The 18317-nt window shown below is 35.1% G+C and overlaps 1 protein-coding gene across 1 annotated transcript; it reads right to left on the bottom strand.

Moving 5' to 3' along the window:
* LOC100516627 (olfactory receptor 4F3/4F16/4F29-like) lies at window positions 7770-8707 on the bottom strand. Its single transcript, XM_003128772.2, is given in 2 exon segments — window positions 7770-8053; window positions 8056-8707. Coding segments are annotated over 2 exon segments (936 nt in total).

Below are 18317 nucleotides of genomic sequence, written 5' to 3'. Positions count from 1 at the left end.
CATCCTTAAAGTGACAGAGGAAATACAGATATTTTAAACACATTATTAAAGTTCCTGATAGTTACGATGAATTTTAGAGCTGGAAAAGCATGCATTACCTGTATGGCACATATTCATACATATTGATTGTTTATGATTACTTTTGGAGGGATATTTCCATAGTAGCATTATTATTATTCATGAGGGGAATTACAAGTTCAGACAAGTTAGTAACTTATCCAAAACAGAATTACTGATTTTGGAACCAAAATTAGGCTTTCTGATACTAAATCCTTTGCTCTTTAACTACATCATGCAAATGCACATAGGGTTCTTTGTTCATAATCTTAAAATTATTCCTTTATAAATTTAAAGCAGATTTAAAAAATGTACACCTGAAAGTTACATAAATTACATGTCAATCATATCTAATAAAGCTGGAAAAAAGAATATAATTTTATTCAAGAATATCCTATCTTAATGTATTTTCACACCACTTACATCAATGCACCCAAGATTTCATAGCTTCTATAGCAGAGGTATACATAAATCATGCATTACTGGTATAGTTAAGGGAAGGAAAAAGGTGTTTCTGGTTAGAATGGGAAAGAACAAATCACCAAGTTTTGGTGCAGTAAAAGATTCACCAAATACGAGGCAATTTATTCTAAAAAGTGTAATAATTGGAGGCAAGAAAATCCCAGCTAGAGAAAAATTTAAGAAGCCATCTAAAAGGTGAAGTTATGAAAGATGGTTTGTTTAAGCACAACATATAAACAGATAAAAGAAATTAATGGAGAAAACACACATGGCCTAAAAACAAATACTTTGTATTTATCACCTTCTTATTGTATTATTCTACCAGCATTTTTACATTAGGCCTTTAAAAAGACCTTTTCTGTGCATTATAATAAAAATAAGAGAGAAAGGAATGCCGAAGAGGTAAGTAATGACTGTCACTTTCACAAGCTACACAGAAATCAAAAGGAAAAAGACTAAGAAAATGCATGGATTTAGATATCTTTAGTGCCATTAAGGAGAGCAGGTGAAATCAACCAGTAAAGAGAAAATCAAGATTGTTTGGGGTAACCATGGTTTACAAGTGGAGAAAGCAAAATCAGAAATGGCAATATTTCAAAAATAGAGGAAAAAGGTTTTTTTCAGGGTGAATGTGGAAAGAAGAGAATTTGTTATGTGCACAAATTTGTGTGGCAGGATCTTAAACAGTTAAAAGTAATTTTCCAAGAAAACTGTGAGAATCTTATTGAAGATGAGACTCATGAAATTGGCAAACTTAGATGGTGTATTTTTGTGACATCATTCAAATTCTCAGGAACTAAATACTTAGGATTTTTGAGTGGCACATGTGGTTCCGTATTAATCTGAATGGAGTATAAAAGAGACAAAGATCCTTGGGGGCTAAGAGTCACATTGAACTTGTCTGATCAAATTCCATTCTGGCAATACAACAAGTGAAGCAAAGATGACTGGCACATGGAGAAAAACAGAATATGGATCAGAGATCTTAAAAGCAGGAACAGCAATGAGAAGCTTATGGTAACTTCTGTTCTCCCTATCTTGATTCTCTAACTGGATTCCAATTAATACTTCACTAAACCTGATGACAAGTTAATGCTGCTTCAGGATATATGGGAAAGTTATTAAGAAAGTAGATAAGAGAGTTTCTCACAAGGAGGATTTTTTCTTTTTTCTCTTAATTGTATCTATATGAGACGATGGATGTTAACTACTACTGTGGTAATCATTTCAGAATATATGTAAATCAAATCATCTTACTGTATACTTTAACTTATACAGTGGTGTATATCATTATTTCTCAATAAATCTAGGAACATAAACATCCTCATTTTCTCTCATGAGCCTTTTCTACACAACTTCCTTGCTCTTCTTCTGTACAGTTTTGCTGCAGCTAATTCTGTTAAGAGCCTCCTCTCTGGAGCCATGACAAGGAAATTGTGGTCTAGGAACCCCTCACCACCACCTAATCTATTGAAAAGATTCAGTTGGCAGCATGGTCAGGGAGTCAGAGAGTTCCAAAACTAAGTTTTCTTCCTTGTGTAAAGATTGTCTCCATCCTTCACCTACTCTCCTAAACAAGAAGCTGCTATATTCAGAGATGACTAATGAGATTTGAAGTGGTGACCAAGTGATGCGTTAGAGTTCTGATGCTCAGACTGAGGTCATCAGGACAAGGGAATTGTCTCACAGGATTGTGAGGAGGAGCATAGGGATGCATAATTTTCTTATAAAGATTCACCTTTGGTTTTTTGTATAATTTTAATCTTTATTATATTACCAGGGTGATTCTCTAATGAAAGGAATTCATTTTCTATATTGCTTTTTTATTTTTAAGAATATTTATTGGAATACAGTTGATTTAAAATATTGTGTTACTTTGAGGTGTAGAGCAAATGATTCTTTATATATATATCCCATTCTTTTTCAGATTCTTTCCCAATAGGTAATTACAGAGTTGAGTAGATTTCCCTTGCTGCTTATCTATTTTATATAAAGAAGGGTGTATATGTTAATCCCAACTTTAATTTATCTTCACCCACCCATGTTTCCTGTTTGGTAACCATAAAGGTTTTGATTTCAAAATCTTTGAGTCTGTTTCTGTTTGTAAATAAGTTCTTTCATATCATTTTTATTCATTGCACATATAAGTGACATATGATATTTGTCTGATTTACTTCACTTAGTTTCCTAAATCTAGGTCCATCATGTTGCTGCAATGGCATTACTTCACTCTTTTTGTGGTAATATTTCATTGTATATGTGTATATAGAGATCTATGCCATAAAAACCATCATAATCATTCGTCTGTTGATGGACATTAGGTTGGTTCCATGCCTTGGCTAATGTAAATAGTGCTGCGTGAACTTCGGGTAAGATGCATATTTTCAAATTGTGGTTTTCTCCAGATGCATGCCAAGGATGGGACTGCTGGTCATATGTAGTTTATTCTTATTTTTTTTGAGGAACATCCACACTGTTTTCCATGTGGTTGGACCAATTTACATTCTCACCACAGTGAAAGAGGTTACCTTTTCTCTGCCCCCTCTCCAGATTTATGTGTAGACTTTTTTGATGAAGCCAATTATGGCTCCTGTAAGGTGGTACCTCATCATAGTTTGATTTGCGTTTTCTCTAATAATTATTGATGTGAATATTTTTTTGCAATCTGTCTTGTTCTTAGAGAAATGTCTCTTCAGATCTTATTTTTATTTTTATTTTATTATTTTTTGTTGGACACACAGAACATGGAAGTTCCAGGGATCAAGTCACACCAGAGTAGTGACCTGAGCAGATTTATTGATAATACTGGATTTTAACTTGTGTGCACAATGGAACTCTTTTCTGATCATCTTTTGATTGGATTGTTTGCTTTTTTGAAATAAAGCCCCATAGATGTTTATATATTTTTGACATTGATCCTTATCAGCACTACATTTGCAAAGGTGTTCTCCAATTCTGTGGGATGTCTTTCCATTATGGTTTCTTTGCTGTGCAAAGCTTTTAAGTTTAATTAGGTTCATTGTTTATTTTTGTTTTTATTTCCATTGCTCTAGGAGGTGGATCTGAAAAGTTATTGTTGTATTTATGTCAAAGAAAGTCTATATTTCTCTAAGATTTTATAGTATTCAGACTTACATTACGTCTTTAATCCATTTTGAGTTTATTTGGTGTGTATTCTAATGGTGTTAGATAATGTTCTGATTTCTTTCTTTTACATGTAGCTATCCAGTTTTCCCAGCACTGCTTATTGAAGAGACTGCCTTTTTGCCATGCATATTTTACCTCCTTGCCATAGATGTTTACCATAGATGCTTGAGTTTATTTCTGGGTTTCTATACTGTTCACTGACCTATATTTCTGTTTTGGTGCAAGTACATACTGTTTTGATGACTGTGGCTTTGTAGTATAGCCTGAAGTCAGGAGCCTGATTCCTACATTTCTGCTTCTGTTTTTTCAAGATTGCTTTGGAAATTAGGGATCTTTTGTATTTCCATACAAATTTTAAAATTTCTTCTAGCTCTGTGCAAATGCCATTGGTAATTTGACAGGATTTTACTGAATATGCAGATTGCTTGGGTAGTATAGTAATTTTGACAATACTGATTCTTCCTTCAAGAACACTGTACATCTTTCCATCTGTTTGTGTCATCTTTGATTTCTTTCATGAGCATCTTATGTTTTCAGAGTATAGGTTTTTTCTCTTTAGTAGGATTATTTCTCAGTATTTTAAACTTTGTGATGTGACAGTAAATAGGATTGTTTCCTGATTTCTCTTTCTAATCTTTTATTGTTAGTGAATAGGAGTGCCAGAGATTTCTGTGTGTCAATTTTATATCCTGCAACTTTACCCAATTCATTTATGACTCTAGTAGTTTTCTAGTGACATGTTTAGGATTTTCTGTTATATGTCTATCATCTGCAAACAGTGACACTTTTACTTCTTCTTTCCAATTTGATTTTAAATTTCTTCTTTCTGTCATGGCTAGGACTTCCAAAACTATGTTAAATAAAATTTGTGAGAGTGGACATCCTTGCCTTGTTCCTGATCTTTGCAGAAATATTTTCAGTTTTTCACCGTTGAATATGACAGCAGCTATGTGTTTGCCTTTTTTATGTTGAGGTATGTTTCCTCTATGCCTAATATTTGAGAGTTTTAAATCAATAATTTGGTGTTGAATTTTTTCAAAAAGCTTTTTCTGCATCTATTTAGATGACTATATAGTTTTTATTCTTCAGTTTATTAAAGTGCTGTATCACACATTGATTTGTGTATTTGAAGTATCTTTGCACTACTTCGATAAATCCCATTTGATCATGGTGTATGATTCTTTCATATATTGTTGGTGTCAGCTTGCTAGTATTTTGTTGAGGATTTTTGCACCTATGTTTATCAGTGACACTGGCTGTAATTTTCTCTTTTTGTGTTCATTATAATGGTGTCAGAGTGATGGTGGTTCATAGAATGAGCTTGAGAGTTGTTCCTTCTGCAGTTTTTTTTGGAAGAGTTTCAGAAGAATAGATTGAACTCTTCTCTTCATGATTGATAGGATTTACCAATGAATGTCATATGGTTCTGGACTGTGGTGTGTTGGAAGTTTTTGAATCACAGTTTCCATTTCAATAACTGTTATTTGTCTGTTTATATTTTATATTTTTCCTGGTTCATTGTTGAAGGTTGTGGCTTTCTAAGAATTTGTCCCTTTCTTCTAGGTTCTGCATTTTATTGGCATATGGTTATTTGAAGTACTCTTTAAGATCTTTCGATTTCTGATTCAACTTCTCTTTTTCATTTCTGATTTTATTGATTTGAGCCCTCTCCCACCCCCTTTTTCTTGATGAGTTTGGCTAAAGGTTATCAATGTTTTTACCTTTTCATTTCAGTTTCAATTGATGAAGATGTGGAGCATATGTACCATGGAATAGTATTCAGCCATAAAAAGAATGAAGCCATACCATTTACAGTAACATGGGTGGACATAGAAATTATGATATAAATCAGGTAAGCCAGACAGAGAAAGAGAAATATCATATGAGATCACTAGCATGTGGAATCTAATAAAAGTGATATGAAGGAACTGACAAAACAGAAACACTCAAAGATTTTCAAACCAAATTTATAGTTACCAAAGTGAAATGGGAGGATAAATTAGGTGCTTGCGATTGACATGTACACATTACTATATACAAAATAGATGGGTAACAAGGACCTATTGTGTAGCACAGGGAACTCTACTCAATGCTGTGCAATAAACTTATATGAGAAAAGAACCTGAAAAGGAATGCACTTATGTTTGTGTACAACTGATTCACTTTGCTGTGCACTTGAAACTAATACAACAGTATCAGTCAACAGTACTCCAATAAAATGTATAAACAAGAATATATTAAAACTGTTTTAAATGAGATGATGCAGATAATGTTTATTCACTATGCAGTTGAAGAATCTATCTTGTCATGGATAAAGAACTGACACAAAGGCAGAAAGGGTAAAGATTGGGAGGAGCAGGCATTTCTTTAAATCAACATTAATAAAAAAGAATCTGAGACTCCCTGATAGATCTACTAAACAATGTTTAATCAATAAAGAGAAAACCCAGTGAAACTTCTATTTTATTTAATTAATTAATTTATTTATTTTTATTTATTGTCTTTTTGCCTTTTCTAGGGCCGTTCCGCATAGAGGTACCCAGGCTAGGGGTCTAAATGGAGCTGTAGCCGCTAGCTATGCAGAGCACAGCAATGTGGGATCCAAGCTGTATTTCTGACCTACACCACAGCTCACAGCAACGCCAGATCCTTAACCCGCTGGGCAAGGCCAGAGTTCGAACCCACAACTTCATGGTTCCTAGTCATATTCGTTAACTACTGCACCACGACGGGAACTCTGAAACTTCCATTTTAAAATACCCCTTCCAAAGTATAAGGAAGCTGAGTATAAGTGCCAGCTAATAACTGCTATATGTATATTGGTCTTCTAAGCATCCATAAAAGGAGTCAAACACAGAATAAATGATATAAGGGCAATGGAAATCAAAAGAAAAGGCAAACAAGTTATCAAGTAAAAAGTTATGAAATCAGTAAGGGCCATGTGGCCCAAAGGAGCACTGGTAAACTGGTTAAGGTGTACTGAGTTAAGGTGTATTGAGTGCGTATTCAGTTATATAAGGATCAGAGTTATCTGCAATACATCTTTGAGAATAAGTCTTGATTCTTTGCTGAAATGAGTAAGAATTGAAATTTCTAAATCTGTTGATGGAAAATCCTTACTACTATAGAATAGAATATAGGAAGATGTTCAACATATGTTATTATAAATAAAACATCTCCAAAATTAAATTTAGCTTTCAGTGACTCAAATCATTATGATGCAAAATGAACAGTCATGTTAGCAGAAGGTAAAGGAAGAAATTGGCTGATTACATGTGGAAATAAAAATGCATCTATAACTACATAGGAATATAGTATGAACAACAGTCAAAAGGTAAAGGAGTTTTGTGGGTTAAGGATTGACATTGTCACTGCTGGGGCTTGGGTTCCATCCATGGCCTAAGAACCTCCTCATGCTTTGGGACTGACTTAAAATAAAAAAGTCAAAAGTTAACTTTTGTGATAACCAGCCAGAACTATTAAGATAAAAGGCTGGTCTAAGGATCCTGTTTCTCCAAATGTGATGAGGGGCATATAGTAGCATGGGAAATATAGGCATTAAGTGTCAAAATCTGATAATGATTAAATATTTGAATAAGCCAGCTAACTCTTCATGCCCTGACTCCCTGCTCATTGATGTTCCTGTCATCACTTGACTTCCCAGAAATTTCTCTATAATGAAATAAGGAGTTACACTTATGGGGATGTTGTTCAGACCACTTGATAATTTTTTGTGGCAAAATAATAAATTGGGATCTTGATGTATGTATTTCCATCTAGCATCGCTTTACTTAGTGTCAATCAGCATTTCCTCATATATAACCCACTCTGACACTGAACATTCGTCAAGGTAGTAAATTCGTCAAGGTAGTATCTCCTGAGAGATAAGCATTTTGGCCTTCTCCAGAAGACACATTTTACCACATTCTTCTACCACCTATAGATAGCAGCACAATTTCTCACTTAAACATTTTTAAAAGAACTATGTTATTTTAATTTGGGACAACTAAATGTTCATAAGGTACTTAGATGCTCCTGATATTAAAATAATGGAAATTCAATATTACTCCATGTGACTAAGGAGACCATGATACTTTTGGCATTTACAAAATCCTCCTATAAATAAAAATCTGACTGAATACTTTCCTCATTGCCATTTTCATTTCTTTGTTCCTCAATGTATAGATGACTGAATTTAAAAAAGGAGTGAGAACTGCATCAAAAACAGCAAGGAATTTGTCTAGGTGGGATGTGGGATGAGGCCACATATAAACAAAAATGCAAGGGCCGAAAAATAAAATCACCACCATGACATGAGTTGACAAGGTGGAGAGGGCCTTAGATGAGCTCCCTGAAGAGTGTTTCCGAACAGTGATCAGGATAAAATATAGGAGATAATCAGTATGAAGAATGATCCCAGGGATATAAATCCACTGTTGGCAGTGACCATAAACTCCAGTCTGTAGGTATCTGTGCAGGCAAGTTTGATGAACCGAGGAAAATCACAGTAAAAGCTGTCTAGAACATTAGGGCCACAGAATGGCAATTTTACAACAAACGCCAGTTGAACCAAAGAGTGGATCAACCCAATTATCCATGCAGTGACCAGGAACAAAATACACATTCTGGGGCTCATAACAGTTAAATAGTGAAGAGGCTTACATATGGCAACATATCTGTCAAAGGACATGGCAATGAGAAGCACCATCTCCACACCACCAATGATGTGGATGAAGAAGATTTGAGTGATGCAGCCACTGAAGGAGATGACTTTATGTTTCCTGAACAGATCATAAATCATCTTGGGAGAAGTGACAGAAGAAACTCCCAGATCAATGAAGGAGAGGTTGGCCAACAGAAAGTACATGGGGGAGTGTAAGTGAGGGTCGGAAGTCACAGTGAGCAAAATGAGAGAATTTCCCATCATGCTTGCCACATAAAAAACAGAAGAGAACAGAAAGAGGAGAAGTTGTATTTCCCAGGAGTTGGTGATTCCCAGGAACACAAATTCTGACACCATAGAGTGATTTGCTCCATCCATTGATTTATCAGCTGGAATGTTTTCAGATAAAGAAAGGGAAAAGAAAATGAAAATAAGAATGTTAATAATGTTCTATATTATAATTATTAATTATTCATGTATATTCTGTGTAAAGACTGTAACTCTCCACAATTCCTTCTCAGGGCCATTTTTATTGCTAAGCAAGCATTTTACCTGTGGTCACCTAAAGCAGTTGAATCACTTCCATGTCCAATATCCTTTTACCACATCCTCTAGGACTAATCATCTACAAATAAGAGAATGGAACAAGTATGAAAACATAGTAGTTGTGGACAACAAAGATTGGGAAGGGCAGTCTAGGTGGTACAGTACAACAGAAAGAGAGAAAAAAGGAAGAGGTAGCAATGGCATTTGGCAGAACTCACTGGTTCTATTTTTAAATTGTTCATAAGACAATTCTTTGGCTATTCAAATTGTGTCATTTCTTAACCTCACATATCTCAGGTACGTGATATGTCTCGAGTCATTTTACATCACTACTTACAAACACATTTGCAATTCACACAAAGATCAAGCGTAGTGATAAGCAAAAGAGAATCAGGCATGGGGCATAGAGGTGACTCTACAGCATGACCAGGGCCAAGGAAAGGGTAGACCAGAATATTTGTGGTTCAGGGCATCTGCATGGGCTCTCAGGAGTACAAGTGAAAGTACCTAGTAGAGTGGTTAGCAGCCAGGATGTGGCCAGGATGTGCACGGTGGGGTTGGGGAGTGGTACAGGAAAGTAGTGTTATGGGAAATCAGGAGTTAAGCAAGCCACTTGATTTATGTCTCCAGATTCTTCACAATCTCTTGAGGTTTGCTATACAGCTTGGTTATAGCTAATTAAGCCCTACCTTAGTATTTGCTGTCAATGAAGAGATGCATACTCATGTTACAATCGTTCTAGAACCATTCACCCTCTCTAGTTTCTCCCTCTCCCTGAGTCCCATTTGTCCTTTTTTTTTTTATCCCATCTCTCTGCTTCAAACCTCCCATCTCTGGCGTATGATGACAAGTCTGACTCTTTCCTGACCCTAATTTTGGGAATACTACATGAACCTCTCTAGACCTTACTTTCAGGGAATACACTGTTACCACATGGAAGAAATATTCTCTTGCTTGCAAGTTCAACCCTGCTATGTTAATCCCTCCTGCTCCTAGAATATTTAGATATGCAGCTAAAAGCTGGAGTGAGTTGAGAAAAGGAGGAGGCTGGAGGATACAAAGTTAGGGGATGGTAAAATAAAGGTACAAGAACACAAAAAGCCTCAGACCTGGATCTGAAGGGCCAAGAGAAACCCAGAAATAGAAAAAATGGATCTCAAAGCTTTGCCTTTTAACATGGGTGTTTGGGTACACACATATGCACACATCTCAGTCTACATTATAAGTGAAATTGGTTATAAAATTATTTTCCCACAAATCTCAGTAGTGATGATTTAAACAAAGTTAATCATTTACCAGTGAGAAAACCATGGATCAGTGAGGAACAATTAACTGGTTAGAGACAGAGAAACTAGATTTTCTAGTCCACATGTGGCTTCAGAGTCTACATAGTAGAAAAATAACAAAATGAGAAGACATTAGCCAAACTCTCTATCAGTGAAAACAGTAGCTATTGTTACATGTGGTTATTAAATGAAATTAAAAATCTATTTTCTCAATTGCACTTGCCATACTTCTAGTACTCAGTAGCTCTGTGGGGCTAGTGGTTATGTATTGGATAGCACAATATAGAACATTTACAATCACTACTCATCTATCAAAAGTCAATCAAATCCCATTTCCTCCAAGAAATTTCCCTAGTAACTCTACCCTTTATGTTAATCCCTCCCCTGCATTATTACTAGAAATCAGGACACTTCAATTTTAGTTCTAAAAATTCCAAACTTAAAAATACACCACATATATGGCATCACAGGAGAAACTCCATGTGCTTGTTGTTGGCCAGGAAGGACGCACAAGAGTCTGCTGGGAAATTTACAGACAAAAAAGAAAGACATCAAAAGACATCAATGAGTTTTGAAACAGAAATGAGAGTTTAATAAGCTGAGAGCAGACTGGAAGGTATTCTGAGAAAAAATAATAACTGATCCTTTAATTTAGACCTTTCCTACTTATCATAATTCTTCAATTTTTGTTGTCTTTTTAGGGCCACACCCAAGGCATATGAAAGTTCCCAGGCTAGTGGTGGCAACAGAGCTGCAGCCACCAGCCTACACCACAGCCAGAGCAACATGGGATCCGAGCCGCAACTATGACCTACACCACAGATCATGGCAGCACTGGATCCCTCACCCACTGAGCAATGCTAGGGACTGAACCCTTCTCCTCATGGACCTTCATGCCACTGAGCCATGACAGGAACTCCCAACAGTTTCAATATTATAGATTCTCTCTCCTCAAGTGTAAGTTTGAAGAGGATAAAGACCATTTATTCAGGATATTGTGTTTTTAAAATACAGAATGAGATAAATAGCAAAGATTACTTGATAGTTTAGTTAACAACACTTCTCTGAAGTAATGCAGTTTTTTTAGGTACATAGTTTTCCACAGTTTCTCTTTTTCCAGTGTAACATTTGCTTATGAAGTCCAGTAAGCATAAAGAAATTTTCCAAAATCAAAACTGAACATTAACGCATTTCTCAACAACTCCCAAGAGAATGCCTGATATAATTGCTATAAATTTCCAGCTGTGGAGTAGGGAAGGGTTACCTCAAGCCTTATTGTGGTCCATGGTTTAACCTCTGAACTGTAGAAAACAATAAGAAGCATGTAGAAAGAGAGAGAGAAAAGGGAATGAGAGAGGAAGAGAGGGAGGAAGGGAGGGAGGAAGAGAGAGACAGGGACAGAGAGAAAAAGAGAGTGAGAGAAGCAATAGTTCTGACAGACTGCATAGCAGAGAACTTACAGTTTCTATTTTTCCAGGTTTCATGACAATAGGTAGTAGTCATCTTTCATGCCATCCTTAAAGTGACAGAGGAAAATACAGATATTTTAAAACCACATTATTAAAGTTCCTGAAATAGTTAACGATGGAATTTTAGAGCTGGAAAAGCATGCATTACCTGTATGGCACATATTCACTATATATTGGATTGTTATGATTACTTTTGGAGGGATATTTCCATAGTAGCATTATTATTATTCATAGAGGGGAATTACAAGTTCAGACAAGTTAGTAACTTATCCCAAAACAGAATTACTGATTTTGGAACCCAAAATTAGGCTTTCTGATACTAAATCCTTTGCTCTTTAACTACATCATGCAAAATGCACATAGGGTTCTTTGTTCATAATCTTAAAAAATTATTCCTATTATAAATTTAAAGCAGAATTTTAAAAAATGTACACCTGAAAGTTACATAAAGTTACATGTCAATCATATCTCAATAAAGCTGGAAAAAAAGAATATAATTTTATTCCAAAGAATATCCTATCCTATACATGTAAATATTTAACACACACTTACATCAATGCACCCAAGATTTCATAGCTTCTATAGCAGAGGATATACATAAATCCATGCATTACTGGTATAGTTAAGGGGAAAGGAAAAAGGTGTTTCTGGTTAGAATGGGAAAGAACCAAATACACCAAGGTTTTGGTGCCAGTAAAAGATTCACCAAATCACGAGGCAATTTATTCCTAAAAAGTGGTAATAATTGAGAGGCAAGAAAAATCCCAGCTAGAGACAAAATTTAAGAAGCCATCTAAAAGGTGAAGTTATGAGAAAGATGGTTTGTTTAAAGCACAACATATAAACAGATAAAAGAAAATTAATGGAGAAAACACACATGGCCCCTAAAAAACAAATACTTTGTATTTATCACCATTCTTATTGTATTATTCTTACCAGCATTTTAATACATTAGGCCTTTAAAAAGACCCTTTTCTGTGCATTATAATAAAAATCAAGAGAGAAAGGAATGCCGAAGAGGTAAGTAATGACTGTCACTTTCACAAGCTACACAGAAATCAAAAAGGAAAAAGACTAAGAAAAATGCATGGATTTAGATATCTTTAGTGCCATTAAGGAGAGCAGGTGAAATCAACCAGTAAAGAGAAAATCAAGATTGTTTGGGGGTAACCCATGGTTACCAAGTGGAGAAAGCAAAATCAGAAATGGCAAATAATTTCAAAAATAGAGGAAAAAAGATTTTTTTCAGGGTGAATGTGGAAAAGAAGAGAATTTGTTATGTGCACAAAATTTGTACAGTGGCAGGAATCTATAAACAGTTAAAAGATAAATAAAATTTCCAAGAAACTGTGAGAATCTTATTGAAGATGAGACTCATGAAATTGGGCAAACATTAGATGGTGTATTTTTGTGACATCATTCAAAATTCTCAGGAACTAAATACTTAGGATTTTTGAGTGGCACATGTGGTTACCGTATTAATCTGAATGGAGTATCAAAAGAGACAAAGATCCTTGGGGGCTAGAGGTCACATTGAACTTGTCTGATCAAATTCCATTCTGGGCAATACAACAAGTGAAGCCAAAGATGACCTGGCACATGGAGAAAAACAGAATATGGATCAGAGAATCTTAAAAGCAGGAACAGCAATGAGAAGCTTATGGTAACTTCTGTTCCTCCCCTATCTTGATTCTCTAACTGGATTCCAATTAAAAAATAACTTCACTACAACCTGATGACAAGTTAATGCTGCTTCAGGATATATGGGAAAGTTATTAAGAAAGTAGATAAGAGAGTTCTCATCACAAGGAGGATTTTTTCTTTTTTCTCTTAATTGTATCTATATGAGACGATGGATGTTAACCTACTGTGGTAATCATTTCAGAATATATGTAAATCAAATCATCTTACTGTATACTTTAAACTTATACAGTGGTGTATATCATTATTTCTCAATAAATCTAGGAACAATAAAACATCCTCATTTTCTCTCATGAGCCCTTTTCTACACAACTTCCTTGACTCTTCCTTCCTGTACAGTTTCTGCTGCAGCTAATTCTGTTACAGCCTCCCTCTCTGGAGCCATGACAAGGAAATTGTGGTCTAGGAACCCCTCCACCACCACCTACCTAATCTATGAAAAGATCTCAGTTGGCAGCATGGTCAGGGAGTCAGAGACGTTCCACAAACTAAGTTTTCTCCTCTGTGTAAAGATTGTCTCCATCCTTCCACCTACTCTCCCTACAACAAGAAGCTGCTATATTCAGAGATGACTAATGAGATTTAGAAGATGGTGACCAAGTGATGCGTTAGAGTTCTGGGATGCTCAGACTGAGGTCATCAGGACAAGGGAATTGTCTCACAGGATTGTGAGGGAGGAGCATAGGGATGCATAATTTTCTTATAAAGATTCACCTTTGGTTTTTTGTATAATTTTAATCTTTATTATATTACCCAGGGTGATTCTCTAATGAAAGGAAAATTCATTTTCTAATATTGCTTTTTTATTTTTAAGAATATTTATTGGAATACAGTTGATTTAAAATATTGTGTTACTTTGAGGTGTAGAGCAAAATGATTCATTTATATATATATCTCCATTCTTTTTCAGATTCTTTCCCCAAATAGGTAATTACAGAGTACTGAGTAGATTTCCCTTGCTGCTTATCTATTTTATATAAAGAAGGGTGTATATGTTAATCCCAACCTTTAATTTATCCTTCACCCACCCATGTTTCCTGTTTGGTAACCATAAAGGTTTTGATTTCAAAATCTTTGAGTCTGTTTCTGTTTTGTAAATAAGTTCTTTCATATCATTTTTATTCCATTGCACATATAAGTGACATATGATATTTGTCTGATTTACTTCACTTAGTTTCCTAATATCTAGGTCCATCCATGTTGCTGCAAATGGCATTACTTCACTCTTTTTTGTGGGTAATATTTCATTGTATATGTGTATAATAGAGATCTATGCCATAAATAACCACATCATAATCCATTCGTCTGTTGATGGACATTCAGGTTGGTTCCATGCCTTGGCTAATGTAAATAGTGCTGCGATGAACTTCGGGGTAGATGCATATTTTCAAATTGTGGTTTTCTCCAGATGCATGCCAAGGAATGGGACTGCTGGGTCATATGGTAGTTCTATTCTTATTTTTTTTGAGGAACATCCACACTGTTTTCCATAGTGGTTGGACCAATTTACATTCTCACCAACAGTGAAAGAGGGTTACCTTTTCTCTGCCCCCTCTCCAGCATTTATGTGTAGACTTTTTGATGAAGCCAATTATGGCTCCTGTAAGGTGGTACCTCATCATAGTTTTGATTTGCGTTTCTCTAATAATTATTGATGTTGAATATTTTTTTTGCAATCTGTCTGTCTTTAGAGAAATGTCTCTTCAGATCTTATCTTTTTATTTTATTTTATTATTTTTTGTTGGGCAACCACAGAACATGGAAGTTCCCAGGGATCAAGCTCACACCAGAGTAGTGACCTGAGCAGATTTATTGATAATACTGGATTTTAACCTTGTGTGCCACAATGGAACTCTTTTCTGATCATCTTTTGATTGGATTGTTTGCTTTTTTGAAATAAAGCCCCATAAGATGTTTATATATTTTTGACATTGATCCCTTATCAGGCACTACATTTGCAAAGGTGTTCTCCAATTCTGTGGGATGTCTTTTCCATTATGGTTTCCTTTGCTGTGCAAAAGCTTTTAAGTTTAATTAGGTTCCATTGTTTATTTTTGTTTTTATTTCCATTGCTCTAGGAGGTGGATCTGAAAAGTTATTGTTGTGATTTATGTCAAAGAAAGTTCTATATTTTCCTCTAAGAATTTTATAGTATTCAGACTTACATTTACGTCTTTAATCCATTTTGAGTTTTATTTGGTGTGTATTCTAATGGTGTTAGATAATGTTCTGATTTCTTTCTTTTACATGTAGCTATCCAGTTTTCCCAGCACTGCTTATTGAAGAGACTGCCTTTTTTGCCATTGCATATTCTTACCTCCTTTGCCATAGATTAGTTTACCATAGATGCTTGAGTTTATTTCTGGGCTTTCTATACTGTTCCACTGACCTATATTTCTGTTTTGGTGCAAGTACCATACTGTTTTGATGACTGTGGCTTTGTAGTATAGCCTGAAGTCAGGGAGCCTGATTCCTACATTTCTGCTTCTGTTTTTTCAAGATTGCTTTGGAAATTAGGGATCTTTTGTATTTCCATACAAATTTTAAAAATTTTCTTCTAGCTCTGTGCAAATGCCATTGGTAATTTGACAGGGATTTTACTGAATATGCAGATTGCCTTGGGTAGTATAGTAATTTTGACAATACTGATTCTTCCCTTCCAAGAACACTGTACATCTTTCCATCTGTTTGTGTCATCTTTGATTTCTTTCATGAGCATCTTATAGTTTTCAGAGTATAGGTTTTTTTCTCTTTAGGTAGGATTATTTCTCAGTATTTTAAACTTTGTGATGTGACAGTAAATAGGATTGTTTCCCTGATTTCTCTTTCTAATCTTTTATTGTTAGTGAATAGGAGTGCCAGAGATTTCTGTGTGTCAATTTTATATCCTGCAACTTTACCCAATTCATTTATGACTCTAGTAGTTTTCTAGTGACATGTTTAGGATTTTCTGTGTATATGTCATATCATCTGCAAACAGTGACACTTTTACTTCTTCTTTCCAATTTGGATTTTTAAAATTTCTTCTTTTCTGTCATGGCTAGGACTTCCAAAACTATGTTAAATAAAATTTGTGAGAGTGGACATCCTTGCCTTGTTCCTGATCTTTGCAGAAATATTTTCAGTTTTTCACCGTTGAATATGACAGCAGCTATGTGTTTGCCTTTTTTATGTTGAGGTATGTTTCCTCTATGCCTAATATTTGGAGAGTTTTAAATCATAATTTGGTGTTGAATTTTTTCAAAAGCTTTTTCTGCATCTATTTAGATGACTATATAGTTTTTATTCTTCAGTTTATTAAAGTGCTGTATCACACATTGATTTGTGTATATTGAAGTATCTTTGCACTACTTCGATAAATCCCATTTGATCATGGTGTATGATTCTTTCAATATATTGTTGGGTTCAGCTTGCTAGTATTTTGTTGAGGATTTTTGCACCTATGTTTATCAGTGACACTGGCCTGTAATTTTCTCTTTTTGTAGTATCATTATAATGGTGTCAGAGTGATGGTGGCTTCATAGAATGAGCTTGAGAGTGTTCCTTCTGCAGTTTTTTTGGAAGAGTTTCAGAAGAATAGATTGAACTCTTCTCTTCATGATTGATAGGATTTACCAATGAAGTCATATGGTTCTGGACTGTGGTGTGTTGGAAGTTTTTGAATCACAGTTTCCATTTCAATAACTGTTATTTGTCTGTTTATATTTTATATTTCTTCCTGGTTCATTGTTGGAAGGTTGTGGCTTTCTAAGAATTTGTCCCTTTCTTCTAGGTTCTGCATTTTATTGGCATATGGTTATTTGAAGTACTCTTTTAAGATCTTTCGTATTTCTGATTCAACTTCTTTTTCATTTCTGATTTTATTGATTTGAGCCCTCTCCCCACCCCCTTTTTTTCTTGATGAGTTTGGCTAAAGGTTTATCAATTGTTTTTACCTTTTCATTTCAGTTTCATTGATCTTTCCCATTGTTTTCTTAGATCCATGTCATTTTTGTTTTTTTTTTTTTTTTTTTTTTTTTGCTGTGATCTTAATGATGGATCAGTTGATGTCTTAAGAGTTAATACAGGAAAAGTGAGGTTTTGAGCAAGGCAGGAAGAGTTATGTGAATTGCAAGATATCCCCTGATTGTAGTTACACAATTGATGAAAATTTCTGTTCCAGTGCTCAATGTTGAAAAATTGTGCTTTAGCCAAATCAGAGGGTCAAAAAAAAAAAAAAAAAAGTAGCCTCACTCCTGATTTGCATCACTGTCAACATTTCTAGATGGCATCATTACATAAAAACAAAAGTCTTAAGTCCAGTTAGGGACTGAGCTCCATGATCCTTTTGTCAGGTGATGAGTGTTGGATCATGTGATATAACTGGGTCTGTACAACAGCACTTAAAACTTTTGAAATTACTTGCAGTTGTAATGCACAGAAACTCAAGAGCTGAGTAATGACAAAACTTTGCAGAATTCTTCAGAGACATACTTTATGATTACCAAACACAGGCCAAAATCCTGTGTCTCAGAAGCTGTTTATCTACCTTTGTAAGCTATCGTCTTCAGTTTAGGAATTAATTGTTCCTTCTGGCTCACACATTTATCCAAGTCTTGGCAATAGCACAGGCATCACTTACCTGGCTAGCTAATAGAAAGTCTGAAGATATTTGGTTGTCCACTGTCATATAGTCAAAAATGTTCAGACTTGCCTATTCAACCTCAAGAGCTGTCACAGAGTCATTTATAAGTTTGGCTAATGTTAATTACAAATTTCTGAACATGTTTTCCAATTAATAATCCCCCTCTTGGATGGTGTCAGAAAAAGTGAATCAGTGGTGCCTCTGGGAAATTCTCCAGGTTTTAGGTCATGTAGGGTTCCTTGGGAACATAAGGAAAAGATCTTCACACTTGATGATAAGACTGAATGTTTTACATGAGTTCCTTGTAGTATTTGGGCAGGGCTGCTTGCAACAGAGTGGAGTCTATGATCACATGACATTCT

This window comes from Sus scrofa, chromosome 7 (assembly GCF_000003025.6).
Source record: "Sus scrofa isolate TJ Tabasco breed Duroc chromosome 7, Sscrofa11.1, whole genome shotgun sequence".
In the NCBI taxonomy this organism is placed as follows: Eukaryota; Metazoa; Chordata; class Mammalia; order Artiodactyla; family Suidae; genus Sus; species Sus scrofa.
The sequence above is the reverse complement of the archived record's forward strand: the minus strand, read 5'-3'. Positions and strand labels throughout refer to the sequence as shown.